Source organism: Procambarus clarkii, chromosome 31 (genome assembly GCF_040958095.1).
Source record: "Procambarus clarkii isolate CNS0578487 chromosome 31, FALCON_Pclarkii_2.0, whole genome shotgun sequence".
In the NCBI taxonomy this organism is placed as follows: domain Eukaryota; kingdom Metazoa; phylum Arthropoda; class Malacostraca; order Decapoda; family Cambaridae; genus Procambarus; species Procambarus clarkii.
Genome location: NC_091180.1, coordinates 23,265,019 through 23,280,053, shown reverse-complemented (window position 1 = coordinate 23,280,053; position 15,035 = coordinate 23,265,019). Strand labels below are relative to the sequence as shown.

The 15,035-nt window shown below is 40.4% G+C and overlaps 2 protein-coding genes across 6 annotated transcripts in view; one reads left to right on the top strand and one right to left on the bottom strand.

Annotated features, from left to right (window-relative positions):
• Positions 1-1,152: 1,152 nt before the first annotated feature.
• On the top strand, positions 1,153-9,736 carry LOC123758740 (transcriptional regulator ATRX homolog). Its single transcript, XM_045743370.2, has 3 exons — positions 1,153-1,381; positions 4,075-4,174; positions 8,378-9,736. Exons 1-3 carry the CDS (start codon positions 1,359-1,361, stop codon positions 9,545-9,547), a joined length of 1,293 nt encoding a protein of 430 aa, XP_045599326.2. The 5' UTR covers positions 1,153-1,358; the 3' UTR covers positions 9,548-9,736.
• LOC123758738 (glutamate receptor ionotropic, kainate 2) overlaps positions 9,540-15,035 on the bottom strand; it is a 61,697-nt gene continuing 56,201 nt past the window's right edge. For 4 of the 5 annotated variants that reach the window (XM_069334550.1, XM_069334552.1, XM_069334551.1 and 1 more), the window contains 5 exons: positions 14,279-14,499; positions 13,727-13,838; positions 12,846-12,996; positions 12,202-12,316; positions 9,540-10,328 (listed from right to left, as the gene is read on the bottom strand). In XM_069334550.1, the coding sequence (XP_069190651.1) occupies positions 10,203-10,328; positions 12,202-12,316; positions 12,846-12,996; positions 13,727-13,838; positions 14,279-14,499 (725 nt within the window). In that variant the 3' untranslated portion in view covers positions 9,540-10,202. The remainder of the gene's footprint in view (positions 10,329-12,201; positions 12,317-12,845; positions 12,997-13,726; positions 13,839-14,278; positions 14,500-15,035) is intronic. The other variant, XM_069334554.1, reaches the window with a different exon arrangement.

The window sequence follows — 15,035 nt, the reverse complement described above, 5'->3', positions numbered from 1 at the left end:
TATTATTGTTGTCTTTACCTTCCTTCATTATAGTGTTTACCTCCTCCCAGTGTTTACCTTTTCGCGGTGTTGTTGTTGCTTTACAGGGGACGATGATCGTGGGGTCGGATGCGCCCCAGCGTACCCGATGTATACTAAATGTATACATTATAAGTATAAGTATAAGTATATATATATATAAGTTAATCGCGAAGCCCGGAAAGGTGAAACGTCAAGCCAAATCGCGAAACGAGTGACGCCAATCACTGGAAACTAATATGCCATGCGGCAAATAAACGCACAGACGGACAGATGATTGGGGAGCCCCAGGAGTCCCTCAGGGTGACAAGCACCGGCCCCGCTCCACACAGAGAACACCAGGTAGCAAAACCAAAAACTCGGCCCCCAACTAAAACGCAAAAGTCTTCCAGTGTCCCCCGGCAGAGCAGAAGCCGGCCGTCCACCACGACTGAGGGCACACCAGGAGCCCACCAAGACCCGCCATGCACCCTAAGCACCTTTCGGCCATGCCAGCGACGGACACCGTCACCCCGCCGGGAGAACCAGCCAGAACACGTCAAAAAAAATCTATCAACAATCCCGTGATCCAAGGCGATATGTGCGTTAACGTAGATATATGACCGAACCTAACCAACCCTACCTAACCTAACCTAACCTATCTTTATAGGTTAGGTTAGGTTAGGTAGCCGAAAACGTTAGGTTAGGTTAGGTTAGGTAGGTTAGGTTGTCGAAACACAATTAATTCAGGAAAACTTGGCTTATTAGGCAAATCGGGCCTTGCATATTAGGCCCAGAAGTGCGTTCTGGCTACTAGGTACGACATATATATATATATATATATATATATATATATATATATATATATATATATATATATATATATATATATACATAAAATAATAATAATAAACAAAAAAATATTGATTTCGAAATGAAAAACAAGAAGTATGCCCTTCACTCAGGCTCAGTTTTCTACGATTGAAATATTACTACGAACGTACTATTTACTAAGTTTTAATATACATTACAAATGAAAATAAAAATTAAAAAAAGTATGCCATATGGAATTTAATATATAAGTATATATACATAACTATATTTGTAAATTATATTAAACATTTTTGTGTTTGTTTACAAATTGTACTTTAGGTTCATTACGCCTGTATGTTTACGTTCGTATTGGTGTGGAGGTCGTGTCTGGTCCTGGTGCAGTCATCGGGAGGACAAACCCTTCCTGCAAACTGCACCTCCTATCAAGAAGAAGTTTGGTCTCGGAGCTCCGCGAAGCCCAAGTGATGCTTAATTAAGCCTTCAGACACACTGGCAGCTTCGTCGAGGAAAAGGGATGATCAAGAGAGATGAATATCTTACCTAAGAAGAGGTAAGTCACTCGGTGGATTTATAACAAAATACAATACCAAAGTAAGTGCAGATCCTCTGCATTTTTTCACCAGTAATATTATTATAATATAATTATGAAATAAGCAGTTGTTCTAGTTCAAAAGTGGAAATAGGCCTTGTTCGCCTGACAGCTGAGTGGACAGCGCTTCGGATTCGTAGTCCTAAGGTTCCGGGTTCGATCCTCGGTGGCGGCGGAGGCAAATGGGCAAAATGTTTCTTTCACCCTGATGCCCCTGCTACCTAGCAGTAAATAGGTACCTGGGAGTTAGTCAGCTGCTATGGGTTGTTTCCGGGGGGGTGTAACAAAAAGGAGGCTTGGTTGAGGACCTGGCCGCGGGGACGCTAAGCCCCGAAATCATCTCAAGATAACCACTTCTATTTGTTTACTGCCCTTGATGTGTATCATCAGGGGCAGTGATAAAAGTGATATTCTATTATATTTAAATTTGAGTGGACACAATAAATGGTTACGTTCATTTTAGTTTATTTCTTGTTTTCGTACTTGTTATCATCCAGTCACTGCCTGTGTGATTATGTGATTGTCAAAACTCGTTTTCAATTTGGAAGCTGACATTGTCAAATTCTTCATTCCTCTGCCTGCAGAAGAATGTTAGCTTCATTATTCTTAATAAATATTTAGTTTAAGAATGCCATATCGGTAGTGGGGGTATTTAGCTGTATTTTATAATAATAATTCATTGTGTTAGGACAGGCAGCCAGTTTATACATACAATACATATTAGACCTGTATTAAGGTTCCCCCAATGTCAAATTACAGAACCCCCCCCCCCAGGATGCAACCCCCACAACAAGCTGACAAACTCCTGGGTACCTATTTACTGCTAGGTGGACAGGGCATTAAGTGATAGGAAATGTGCTCAACCAGTCTCGGAGTCGAGAATGAAGCTGACTATTATCAGGACCCTTGCTACAGACATGTATCAGTCTCCTGATAATTTACTTGTACATTTTCTCTTGTTACCACTTTAACTAGCAGATTAAACATACTGCTAAAAACATACTAAACATGATTCAGTTTGGGAGCGTGTGGCATAAATAGGAAGAAATACAAAGAAAGTACATTAGCTGATTCTGTACTAATAGAAAATATTTTCAGGGTAATAACTAACCTAAAATTTTTATAAATCACAAGACGGTTAGAGCCTGATTTGCTGAAAATGCAGTAGATATAAGACTTAGCATGGATTATCAGTAATTTTTCATGTCAGTCTCTGCTTTCTGCACAGCTCATAAATTGTTTTATTAAATTATTTATTGTTAACACCAATTTTGTATTTGCTTGCTTGAGTTAAAGAGAAGGATTGTGTCCACTTGGTGGACTTAACTTGAGATTTTGGTTGGTGCAGTCATCAGGATTCGTGGTGTAGTGGTAAGACACTCGCCTGGCGTTCCGCGAGTGCTGTCATGGGTTCGTATCCTGGCCGGGGAGGATTTACTGGGCGCAATTCCTTAACTGTAGCCTCTGTTTAACTCAACAGTAAAATGTGTACTTGGATGAAAAAACGATTCTTCGTGACAGGGGATCGTATTCCAGGGACCTGCCCGAAACGCTACGCGTACTAGTGGCTGTACAAGAATGTAACAACTCTTGTATATATCTCACACACACACACAAAAAAAAAAAAAAAAAAAAAAAAAAAAAAAAGCTGACTTGTTTGCTGATTAGCTACTAACAGGTGACTTCGATAGTTTTACTTCCAAGGGTGAAGATAGTTCTGTAGGACTTTTACTAAATATCATGGTTGTAGAAATTTCTGCATTTGTGGCTGCAGGTGATGTAATAGGCTTAAAATAATCTTTTATACAGGCTGCCTAGCTGATAATGTATGTCCTGTTGCAGATCAACCACCTTGTTGATTTCTGAAAAGAAATTACAGTATACATTTTTTTCAAAGTCAACCACCTTGTTGATTTCTGAAAGGAAATTACAGTATACATTTTTTTCAGTCATTTCCTGGGCTTCTGAAGTTATATTTTCTTCTTCTTACTCTGTTAGCTTCACCAAGTCTTAAACATTTAAACATACTGTACATATCTTTGGCATTCTTCTTAATGGTACAAGTACTTGAGGTTATCTTGAGTACTCATCAATCTTATAGTAGTGAAAACAGCAGCCTTGCCATTCTCCAGCCTGGTTAATATTTAAAGTTTTGTTTATAGTATGAAAATTACATTTCATCACCTTTTGATGTAACAGGAATTACTAGATAATTTGATAGGTTCCATGATGCAAGAAGATAAACTAGAAAGCCGTTAAAAGACATAAATTGTGTGTGGAATGACAAGATTCAAATGACATTTTAAAGAGCTTTTATGTACTGCTATAAACAAGGGTTGTGGTATGTAATGTGCTTGTGAGGGGGATAGGAGTGCATGTGTAGGACAGGGGGTGGGTGTGGGGGGGATTTTGGAGTGCAGTACACAGGAAAGATAAGAGTGTCTGTATTTTGAACTGTTTATATGAAGTGCTTCTGCCATATGAAATTCACATGAAAGAAGTATTGTACCACAATTATACTTTTATATTATGCCTTAAAAAATAATCACCACTGCATGGCATTTGAATGAGTGAGTTTGCAATACTTATTCCTTAATAATTTGTGGATATTCCAGTGTTTTAGGTACAGTGTGTTAATGTATCTCTGTTTACAGGTGGCATGTACGGACAAAGGATAACATTGCTCGTGTGCGTCGTGATGAAGCCCAAGCTGCAGAAGAAGAGAAAGAAAGGGTGCAGAGGGCAAAGCTTGCTGTAAGGAATATATATAATTTACTTTAACCACTGCACTGCGCAAAGCGCCTTTAGGCGCTCAGAGAGTTGTGCTTTTTGTTTTTTAATTTGGCTATATTTTAATGTTTTTTAATGTTTTCATTACTATTTGTGTTTTGAAATGGAAATAGTTGACTTTGGAAACATTTTGACATTAAATTTACCTGAACATTTGTAAAAATAATAAAAATATGTCCTTGTCAATTGCACCAAGACGTTTTTGCCGAAAATAGGTGAGCAGTGCAAGGGTTAATCATAACTAAACTTGTAACACGGTAGAAATATTTAGTGAAACTTCTTAAGAGTACTGTAAAGTGTCTTTCAAGATAATTATTGAGTGGCTAGCTCCATCATACATGGCTGGCTCCATGTATGGTGGAATCCTGTTAGAACAGAATACAGGTAATTGGTTTTGGACCCATTAGATGCTTGTGATTTTTCATTGCACCCGACGTTTGCTATTTTATTTTGTTATAGTATTATAGTTCTAATGCAAGAAAGCTGTATTGGGCAGGAAGTGCATGGGAAAGACATTGTCATTTACTATATAACCTCATCCTTGTGTGGGTCAGATGGGTTCTTGCCAAGAAAGGGCACCACCTTCAAATTGTCTTGCAGGTCAATCTTTTAAGTAAACCTTCACTTCTTTGAATAAGTATTTCTTCCTAACAGTTTCAAAATGTCTCTAAACAGCTGGGCCTTATAAATGACAAGGATAAATTTGGTCCCTTTAAACACCTTCAAATTTTGGATCTTTCCAATCACTAGTTGCTTACACTGATGAGTGACAGCAGTATTAGTTAACCACAGTGAACCTATTTTTATTCTGCTTGTATCAAGCATTACCATTACTTTTACCATGGCTCAAGTACAGTACTGTACATGTGCCATGGTAACTTGTCTGATCATTATTATAAATTTGCTCAAGAGATTCATCATCCTCTCGCATTATCTAAAATTTGGTAATGTACCTCTCTGTCTCTTCTGCATCACTTGACCTCTTCTCCCCCACATGTTTAAACACACTTAATACAGTACCATGATGATGCTTAAACTACTGTGCCTTTGCCTTCCCTATGAGCAATCAATCTGGCACTTGTTCCTCTGTGTTGTCTGGCTTTTACACTCTTTTCCCCCTACACATATCTTGAGGTTATCTTGAGATGATTTCGAGGCTTAGCGTCCCCGCGGCCCAGTCCTCGACAAGGCCTCTTTTTTGTTACCTTCTCCCAGGAAGCAGCATGTAGCAGCTAACTCCCAGGTACCTATTTACTGCTAAATGAACAGGGGCATCAGGGTGAAAAACTCTGCCTATTTGTTTCCGCCTCCACCTGGGTTCGAACCCGGAACCTCAGGACTACGAATCCCGAACGTTGTCCGCTCAGCTATCGGGCACCAGGGCTCATCAGCCCCATATGGAGCATAGCTGACCAACCTCTCGCAGTGTTCAAAAGAGAACTCAACAAGCACCATCAAAGGATACCTGGTCAATTAGGTTGTGAATCATATGTCGGGCTGCAAGCAGCTGCATCAAAACGCCCTAGCTGATCAGAAGAGCAACCAGGGAGCTTGGTTAGAGACTTCGCCGAAGGGACATTGATCCTATAAATCAACAGGTAGGTACAGTACCTGCATTACTCCCACACTATGGTGTCAACTCTCTTTACATCAACCTGACTCTTTGCCTTCCTCTACAATGTTTCTCTATCACTTTCACTTAAGCATAACGAGCAAAAATTTTATGTTTAGTGAAAATTCATAAGATAAAATAAAAAGAAGAGTTGTCAGTTGTCTGGTTCACTTTATATTTAATGAACATGAGACTTATTAAGAAAGAGGAAAATGATGTCCTTATAAGATGTTCTTTCTGCACAAAATTGATCACTATATGTTTCCTTATGGGTTATCATTAGGTGTACTCCATACTTGGAAGGTTTGATTTATTTATTTTATTCCAGTGCTGTGTTGACTTATTTCAGTATTATTGACTATGTAAGATGTATAACAGCAGCGTTAGGCTGGAGGAGGACTGACAAAGAGAAAGATATTAACTACATTAATTATTCAATAATTTGGATTATATGGGAACTTTGTTGTGGAGCAATGTGGAGATAGGAGTTGCCCAAAGTTCATACAGTGTTTGTAAACCTATTTCGTTTCCCCTCGGGATCGTCATACTGAGGCGCTGACACAAAAAAACTGTCAGCCTTTGGGTTTCTGGTGACGTCAATGAGCCTGGAGCCCAATTCTTTGAGAAATCCCAAGGCACTCTTACCCCAGGGGCCATGTGTCTCAGACGCTATGGGAACAAAGGTGTATTGACTTTCCAATCGCCTGTATTTGGCTGATTTTGCTATTTCCCTGTGGTTGGGCGCCCCACCTGCTTGATCAGCACCGAAGTGTGCATAGGTGTCAGCCAGGGTAGATACACATATGAAGTCCCACACCAACTGTTTGTCCCTTTTCCAAGGGTATATAGTGATGCAATCAGGGCGAAGTGTGGGGTCATCCGGGTTTTGGTTCCCTAGGATACGAGGTTCTCTCTCTCTCTTAGGACTATCTCTATCAGCCTGGATAGCTCCAGGGAGCCTCCGGGGACTCACCCAGAAAATGGCGTTTCATTACAATCAACGCTGGTTTTTTTCTCCCCACCTCCTCTATACCTTGGTCCAATGTCTTCTCCACTCCCCATAGGCCTTGCACCTTTTTTGGTCTTAGTATGGTCGGGTACACCACTTTCTTCAGGGGTTGTGATTTGTTCCTGTCTCCCCTTCAGGGATTTGGCAGCCATTTTATCTTTTTTTTAAGTTTCTGCACCTCCCTCTCTGACCGTTGCATGCTCATTTTCACAATGGTTCACTCAACATTGCCTGGGCTTTTTCTAGGTTGGTGTCCTTGATCCTCTCGGTCATGTTTTTATTCCTTCCTGCTTCTCCGTGGTTCTGGGATAGGTTGGATGTTTTCCTTTGGAGCTTTCGACCTGCCTATTTCAGGATTCTTCCCTTAAACTGGCGTCGGGCTTCTCAGTTGTCCTCTGGTTGGCTTGGGCTTTGTGGCCTGGCTGCTTGCTTCTTAATCTCGGGCTTCTCGACAGCTGGCTGGTTTGGGCTCCCCAGTTAGTCCATGTATATGCAAGCCAGGGTCCTGGCACTTCCCTGGTTGCCAGGATGTGTTCCTAGTGGCCTGGCAGTGGTTTCAATGTGTTCTACCCTGGGTCCTGCATTGGGATCTGGTTAAGACTGGTTTGTTTTTCCCGGCTGGTTTCTCCTGCTCCACCTACAGCGGTGCTGTTCCCTCCTTGAAGGCATTTGCTGTTGCTCTGGCTCCAGGTAGCTTGGCAGTTGTGTGAGTGGGTCCTGTGGGCCAGGTTAAGTTCTAGGTGCTGTCCTGGTTCTCTGGTTCTGCCAGTTTCACTGCTGCAGAGGCCATTGGGTTTGGGCCTGCACCTGTTAAAACTCGTGCCAGGTGAGTATTTTACCACTGCACCACAGGGACTACCATATCCATCAGCTCCAGATTGAGCTGGTTGGGTGTTTTGTACCTAAGTTCAAATAAACCATTTGTTTTGACTGATTCTGTTGCAGTGTGTTGACTGTTTAGGTGCTTTCTTTTTATGAACCATGCAGTTCTCTGTATTGTCTTGCCAGCTTTTCTGGGTGCTTTCCTGTGTGAGGGAGATCGTAACAATCCCCTTCTCTCTGTGCCTCTGCAAGGGGGAACTAGGTTCTGGCTCTGGGTCCTTGGGAGGCCAACAAAACTCATAAGACTGATGTAATTGTGTATGGAAGCTGTTTCAGCAAGTATAGTTTCACGTATGCACTGCGTCTCGCCTAGATTTTTTCCTATACAGTATATACATTACCGGTACTTCATGTTTATTTTGTTTATTCTGATACAGAAGTGTACAGTACTGTCAAAAGCCTTGTTATAACGAATTAAAATATGCAGAAATGCACATCATATAGTTTCAGTAAAAAAGTTGAAAACAGCCATGCCAGTGTTGACAGTGGATGGAACACAAGAGGGTAATCACAATTAGTGATTACCCTCTATTGCACAATGTGATTAGTGATAATCACATTCAAGAAGATTGCAAAGTACTTCCATAGCACCCCAATTAAATACCTCTAGGTAAACACTATGAATTTAAATATTAACATAATAAATATTTTCTGTCACTTGCAGGAGCAGGAAGCTCGAACGGCCTTTCTAAGGAATAAAGCACGATCAAAATATGATGGAGGATATGGAGAGACTCAGAGTGTACAACCAAAGAAGGCTCCAGAACAGAAACAACCTCCAGAATCAAATATATATACATCAGAGGGAAATATCAACTTTTTCAAGGACCTTGAAGATGGGAAGCAAATTGGTGGGACAAATAAAGAACATGAGGAGGAGAAAAAGGCTGAACAAGAAAAATATGAGAAAAGTATAGGGTATCTTACATATCTGGGCCAAGATTCACTGGAAGCAAAAGGAGGCAAAGCCTGGTATGAACTTGATAGTGGCAGAATCACTCAAAAAGATGAGGAAGACCCAGTCGACAACTTACAGGAAGTTGGGTTGAAGAGTAAGAGTAGGATGGACCCTATTAATGATATCATTAAATTTGCTGGCTTAAAACCAGCAAAAAGAGTCATAAAATCTTCCTTGCCAGTTACAGATGTTAAGTGTTCTACAAATCCTTTACCTAAACAAGAGAACCCTATTCTTTGTGAGGAGAGCTCTTCCAAGAAATATAGATACCTAAATAAACGACACAAGAGAAAACACAAAAAGGAACATAAAAAAATTAAGAGGAATAAGAAGAAAAAGTCAAAGGAAAGGATGAAAACAGATTTTTACAGCGATGAAGAGAAAATTAAAAAGAAAAAAGGGAAGATGCACAGAGATTTAAAGCGAAGCCGGGAGACGAGCAGCGATGATGGCACTGATGATTATAATTCTCAAGAGAGGAAGAGAAAGAAGACGTATCATAATCCAAGTAGAAGTATTGAAGATGAGCAAAGATGTAAAAACAGACACACCAGAAAAAGCAACAGCAACATTAGTAGTGGTAGCAGCAATATGACAGATAGCTCTTTGCAATACAGCAGTGATGACGAGGAGCTTGCAAAAGAAAAGCAGAGAAAGCTTGAAGTACTACGAGCTGAGAGGCTAAGACGAGAAGCTGACGAACGACGTAAAGCTGAGCGACTTCTTGCTGGGAAAAAACCTGATGTTTCTGAAGGTACTAGTGAAATTAAACCAGTCTTCCAGCAGAAATATAATTCTCAGTTTAACCCTCACATTGCACGTCAAAACCAGGAGCCAAAACCCTTGGAAACTGGTGTAAAATACTGGCTTCAATGAAGTATTGTTTATTGATTATTGTAAATACAATATATTTGATCATATTACTGTATTTCAAATTTTATTTATTTCCTGGTCTCTGTGCCATAACTAACATTTAAAGAAATGTATCTTATACTTTTCATACTATATTTACAGCATGTTGTGCAATAGATATTAATGGTTTTTCTAAATAAATATTATGTTTTACTTTGACTCTTAATTACCTGCCTTCGTGTTATACTACAGTACTGTGTTTAAGCAAAAGAACTGCACCCAAAACTTTTAAACCTTTTGTTGCTTACTAGTTATATGACTTCAGGTGTCAAAAACAGAAAAGCTACTGGTTGGTATATTTGCTAGCTAAGTATACTGACTGGCAATACTGTAGAGTGATGGGGGTGGGGAGGCATTCTAGCTCACGTGTATACAGATTGATGACACTGTTGGGTGGAGAGGGAGCGCGGTACACAGATGACAATGTGAACAGTGGGGTATACTGATGATGCAGGTGGGCGGGGATTGTCAGAGTAATTGATACTATTAAAGAAATATTGGTTCAGCATTTAGCTTTCATATTCACCACCAGTCGCTTTCCTGTATGCAGGGCAGGAATAGCCTTACAGATGAAAGACAATATGAGTCACTATACAGAAGAGTCCACTAGAGTAAAGAGTCACTGTAGTTGTAATGAAGCCTTCAGCACCCTCTGGCATCTACAAGAGTTGCAGGTAATCTCTACAATGAAGCCCATGAGAGCTACAAGATGCCCAACCACCAACACGTAGAATGCACTCTGCATCTGTGAGAGAGAGATATTTTAAAATATCCTGCTACAATACCCCAAAAAAAAAAAAAAAAATATATATATATTGTGACGGTAACGCGTTGGTGTTCGGCTGTTCAAGGCTAGGGGTATGGCCTCGTCACATAGTTATAAAAAAAAATAGAAAAACTGGAACTTCGTCTGTGGTAAGGTAAGGAGAAGACACACAAAACACAAGTAAACTTTAACAATGAAATTTTAATTACGTTAAATAAATCAAAACATGAAAATAATGCACAAACAAATTCTTATAATAAAATCAATGAATCAAAATAATAAGAATTCTTAAATGACAAAATGAAAAGTTACGTTAAGGCAAAATAACAAGAAGTGCAATACAACAGTAAGTGGGAGGTGCTGGAATATTGGCTTAAAGCCACCACCTCTCTCAGTACACTCTAGAGTCTAGCTGGGAGGTGTGCTGGCTACGAAAGCACGGAACATTCTGAAGACTGATGTTGGGGCGACCCCAGACATCGGGTAGTATTGGGGGGCGAGTGCAGGTGCAGCCAGACCGGCGACCAATCAGCGGAGCCGTAGCGATCAACGGGTAGTTTGGTGATTTGGGTCCGAACAGGTGGCGGGCTGCATACGTTTCTGCTCACCCTGGCAAGCCTTGCTGGTGCTGGTGTTGTTGTCGTTGTTGGACATTTCTTCCATAGTCTTTTTATATAATTGTGAAGACGTAATTTTGGAGGGAAGAGCAGGCTCAATCTCTTGAAGGAGATTATCGTCACAATATATATATATATATATATATATATATATATATATATATATATATATATATATATATATATATATATAATAGCCAGAATGCACTACTTGCCCTATTATGCAAGGCCTGATTTGCCTAAAAGGCAGTGATTTTTGTTATTTAAAAAAATCTAAATTTGGTATATTTTAATTAATACTACTCTATGAACAAATCCACAAGGACCGTGATGAGGGTTCGAACTTACGCCTGGGATGATCGGATGATCCCAGATGCTGCCTTAGTCAACTAGGCCACGACATGGTTAAAAGAATTGTAACCAGGAGTTCCACTGACCTCACATTGACCTCAAATTCTTTTAACCATGTCGTGGACTAGTCGACTAAAGCAGCGTCTGGGATCATCCTGGGTGTAAGTTCGAACCCTCATCACGGCCCTTGTGGATTTGTTCATTTGATGCATCACACTATTGTGATTTCTGTGTGTATTGAAGTGAGGACGAAGAGTTAGAACAGCTAGTTGGCAGAGTCCGAGTGCATGGGGAAATTGTGTGAAACCCTGGTTTGTGTCTCGGAGAGGCTGCAGGATCCATGTGAGGTCAGTGGAACTCCCGGTTACTATTCTTTTAACCATGTTATGGCCTAGTCGACTAAGGCAGCGTCTGGGATCCTCTCGGGCGTAAGTTCAAACCCTCATCACGGCCCTTGTGGATTTGTTCATTTGATGCATCACGCTATTGTGATTTCTGTGTGTAGTGTAATACTGTACTACTATATTATATTAAGAACATGAATTAGTGACTTAGAAATAAGATCAAACCTAACCTAACATAACTATGTTAGTTTTAACTCAAATTATAAAAATAAAATTATATATAATATAATGGAAAGCTTTATCATTCCATAAGAAAAAAAAATTATAATGTCAGGAAAACTCAGCTTGTAAGGTAAAATCTGGTCTTGCATATTAGGCCAAGTAGTGTATTCTGACTATTAATTATAACATATATATAAGTGGCTGTGACAATGTGGATGTTTTCCACTTTCATGGAGTGTGGAGGTATCAGTCCTGTTTCCCACTAATTTTTTTTACCTTCATAAAACACTGCTATACAGTATTTTTTTTTTTACCAACCTGGATAAGATTAAGAGCTTGCAGGTTCCCCTTGGAAAGCTGTGTTTCGCAAGATGTCGAGTAGAAGTCCGCTTTAATTTTGTCAATGATGCCAAAGGAACGCAACTGGCGTAGTCTGCAGAGAGAGATGTTGGTATAGTTACTGACTGGCGCTTATCTGAGTTGAGTATCATCACTTGGTAGCATCATCTCAACAAATTGCCACACACATGTCTGGCATATAAGCATATTCTCTCTCTCTTTCTCTCATATGCACCTTACGACACTGGAAGACAGAAGAGTAAGGGGAGACATGATCACTACCTACAAAATTCTCAGGGGAATTGACAGGGTAGACAAGGATACCTATTCAACACTGGTGGTACGCGTACAAGGGGACACAGGTGGAAACTGAGTACCCACATGAGCCACAGGGACGTTAGAAAGAACTTTTTCAGTGACAATAGTTAACAGGTGGAATGCATTAGGCAGTGATGTGGTGGAGGCTGACTCCATACACAGCTTCAAGTGTAGATATAATAGAACCCAGTAGGCTCAGGAACCTGTACACCAGTTGATTGACAGTTGAGAGGCGGGACCAAAGAGCCGGAGCTCAGAGCAAGCACAACTGGGCGATTCATGGCAACTCGTCCAACGATACTTACGCCAAATCGATCCTCTCTCTGAAGACAGAATTCTGTCGATAAGCCATAAGGTCGAGATCGGGCTGAAGCACTTGACGGGACACGTGGAAGCGACACTCCTCTGCCCTTGACTCAAACATGGCGGCCCGACCCACTCCCGAGGAGTAGGTGTCTGTATGAATGCGAGAGGAAGATAAGGTACATCTATGAGTGCGACAGGAAGATATAATTCACTGGCTTCAAGAAGCCAGTGTATTCATATATGTTTTGGCTTTTATCGAGGTCCCCGACTTTGGACATGACTGTCTCTTTCATACCAACAATGGCGGTGTGTTTTGTATTTCGGTGCACCAAAACACTAGAATTAGGGTGGAATTATTTGTTATTATTCATGACAACGAGATACGAACAGTCATAATTATCAGTTGTTAAAAGTGTCATAAATGACATATGTCAAACCATCGCAGTACGCTGCTAGCCTTATTTATCTCATTTCCAACTAGCACTTAATTCCTACGCCTAATGTTAACTAACCTAACGTAGCTTATAGCCTAATCTAATATCAATATTTTAGTATAATTATAATAAAAAACGCTAAGCCAATACGATTATATAGCAAAGTAAGGATGGTTACATAGCAATACCTAAGCTAACCTAGCATTCCATAGCCTAAACTAACTTTGCTAACCAAGCCCAGCCTTGCCTAGCCTAACTTAACCTAAGTTTATCGTCGAAAAAAGCATTTCTAGCTGAGAGTTGGAAATATCCACTCTCATTTACACCACCACACCACAATCATCCATACGTGCTTACCATCACCCACGCGTGCCATGTTCTTACGTTCATCCATGTCTCACATTCATCCACACATCATCCACGCGCATCATGTACAAAATACTCACCAATAAGCGCGTACTTTCCACGGTGAACGAGTTGAAAAAATCCCCAGGTGTTGATGAACTCATCTTGATGGAAGGTCAGCTTTGCCGCTATGGGGCGATAGCTCTCAAACTTCTTAACAATTGAACAAGAGTGAAATTAGAGCATGGCTTTCATTTGATTTTGTTCATTTATCATGGACCCCATTCTCATCCCGTGGATGAAAGTGGGCAAGGTTACGGAGGCACATAATACATGATTGTAACTTGAGGGAACTGAACACCAAAGTTAAAATCTTAATCAACCAATTAGTGAAACTAGATTATCAAAAGAAGGCACCAAGCTTGGAAGATTATGTAGCAACGTGAAGCTAGTTACACAGTTTAATATATTATATATATTAGTCTATGCAGAGCAATTTGCAGGTGTTCAAGCTAGGCTATAAAAACTTACAACAATACCAATAATAATAATACATGTCAGGGTTGGGTTATTTATTTAATAATGTTAATGAAAGTAATGATTTCTGTTTAAACCTAGAAAATCTCCCTTCCCCTTACACACACACAACTAACCACAACGAACTGGTAATAGACCGTGTTCTTGCGCACGATCGGGATGACTGTATCCAGCCTCTGGATGAGGTCCATGGCTGAGTCTATGGGAGGCCCCCTCTTGGGCACCGCCAGGAAGGCGACGATGAAGCCCTGGTAGACTCCCACTAACGACACCACCGCCAGGAAGACGCAGGAGGCGGCTACCAGGGCTGACAGGGAGACGCTCCAGGTCCTGCTCCCTGTTGGAGGATAGGTTTGATTAATCCAGACAACAGCTCCTATTTTGTTGCTTTCGGGGGTAGAAATAGCCTAAGCTACTCTATCCCTTTGAGATGTATTTCTTTCTTATCTCAATAAACATACTTGAACTTAGTGGGAGGGGCTTCAGTCATAGAAACCTCTGGAGGATTATTATGACCACATAAATAGCTAAATGACCAATGGGCAAATATAATGAAATCCTGACCAAAGTTCAAGGACTAAACTACCAAATAATCGTGATTACTTGACAGTAATACAAAGTGAGGTACATCTCTGGATAGTGTATATTAGTCCTAGTTTATAAGTTGCGATGTGGGGCAGCCGTTTTCTTTAGAGTGCGGCGCTACAGAAAATAATAAGGCTTAAAATATACCTCGTTGTCGGTGACAGGAAACTTGTGGATCAAGCAGTTACACAAGTACTTCCTAACTAATACTATGTTATTATTTAACAAATATACGGAAGAACACTGCACAATGGTTAAATCAGTAGTTAAATATATACACATTTAATT

Coding starts and splice junctions, on each gene's coding strand:
- LOC123758740 (XM_045743370.2), top strand. CDS start 1,359: ATGAATATCTTACCTAAGAAGAG. Junction 1,382..4,074: donor AATATCTTACCTAAGAAGAG/GTAAGTCACTCG, acceptor CTCTGTTTACAG/GTGGCATGTACGGACAAAGG. Junction 4,175..8,377: donor TGCAGAGGGCAAAGCTTGCT/GTAAGGAATATA, acceptor TGTCACTTGCAG/GAGCAGGAAGCTCGAACGGC.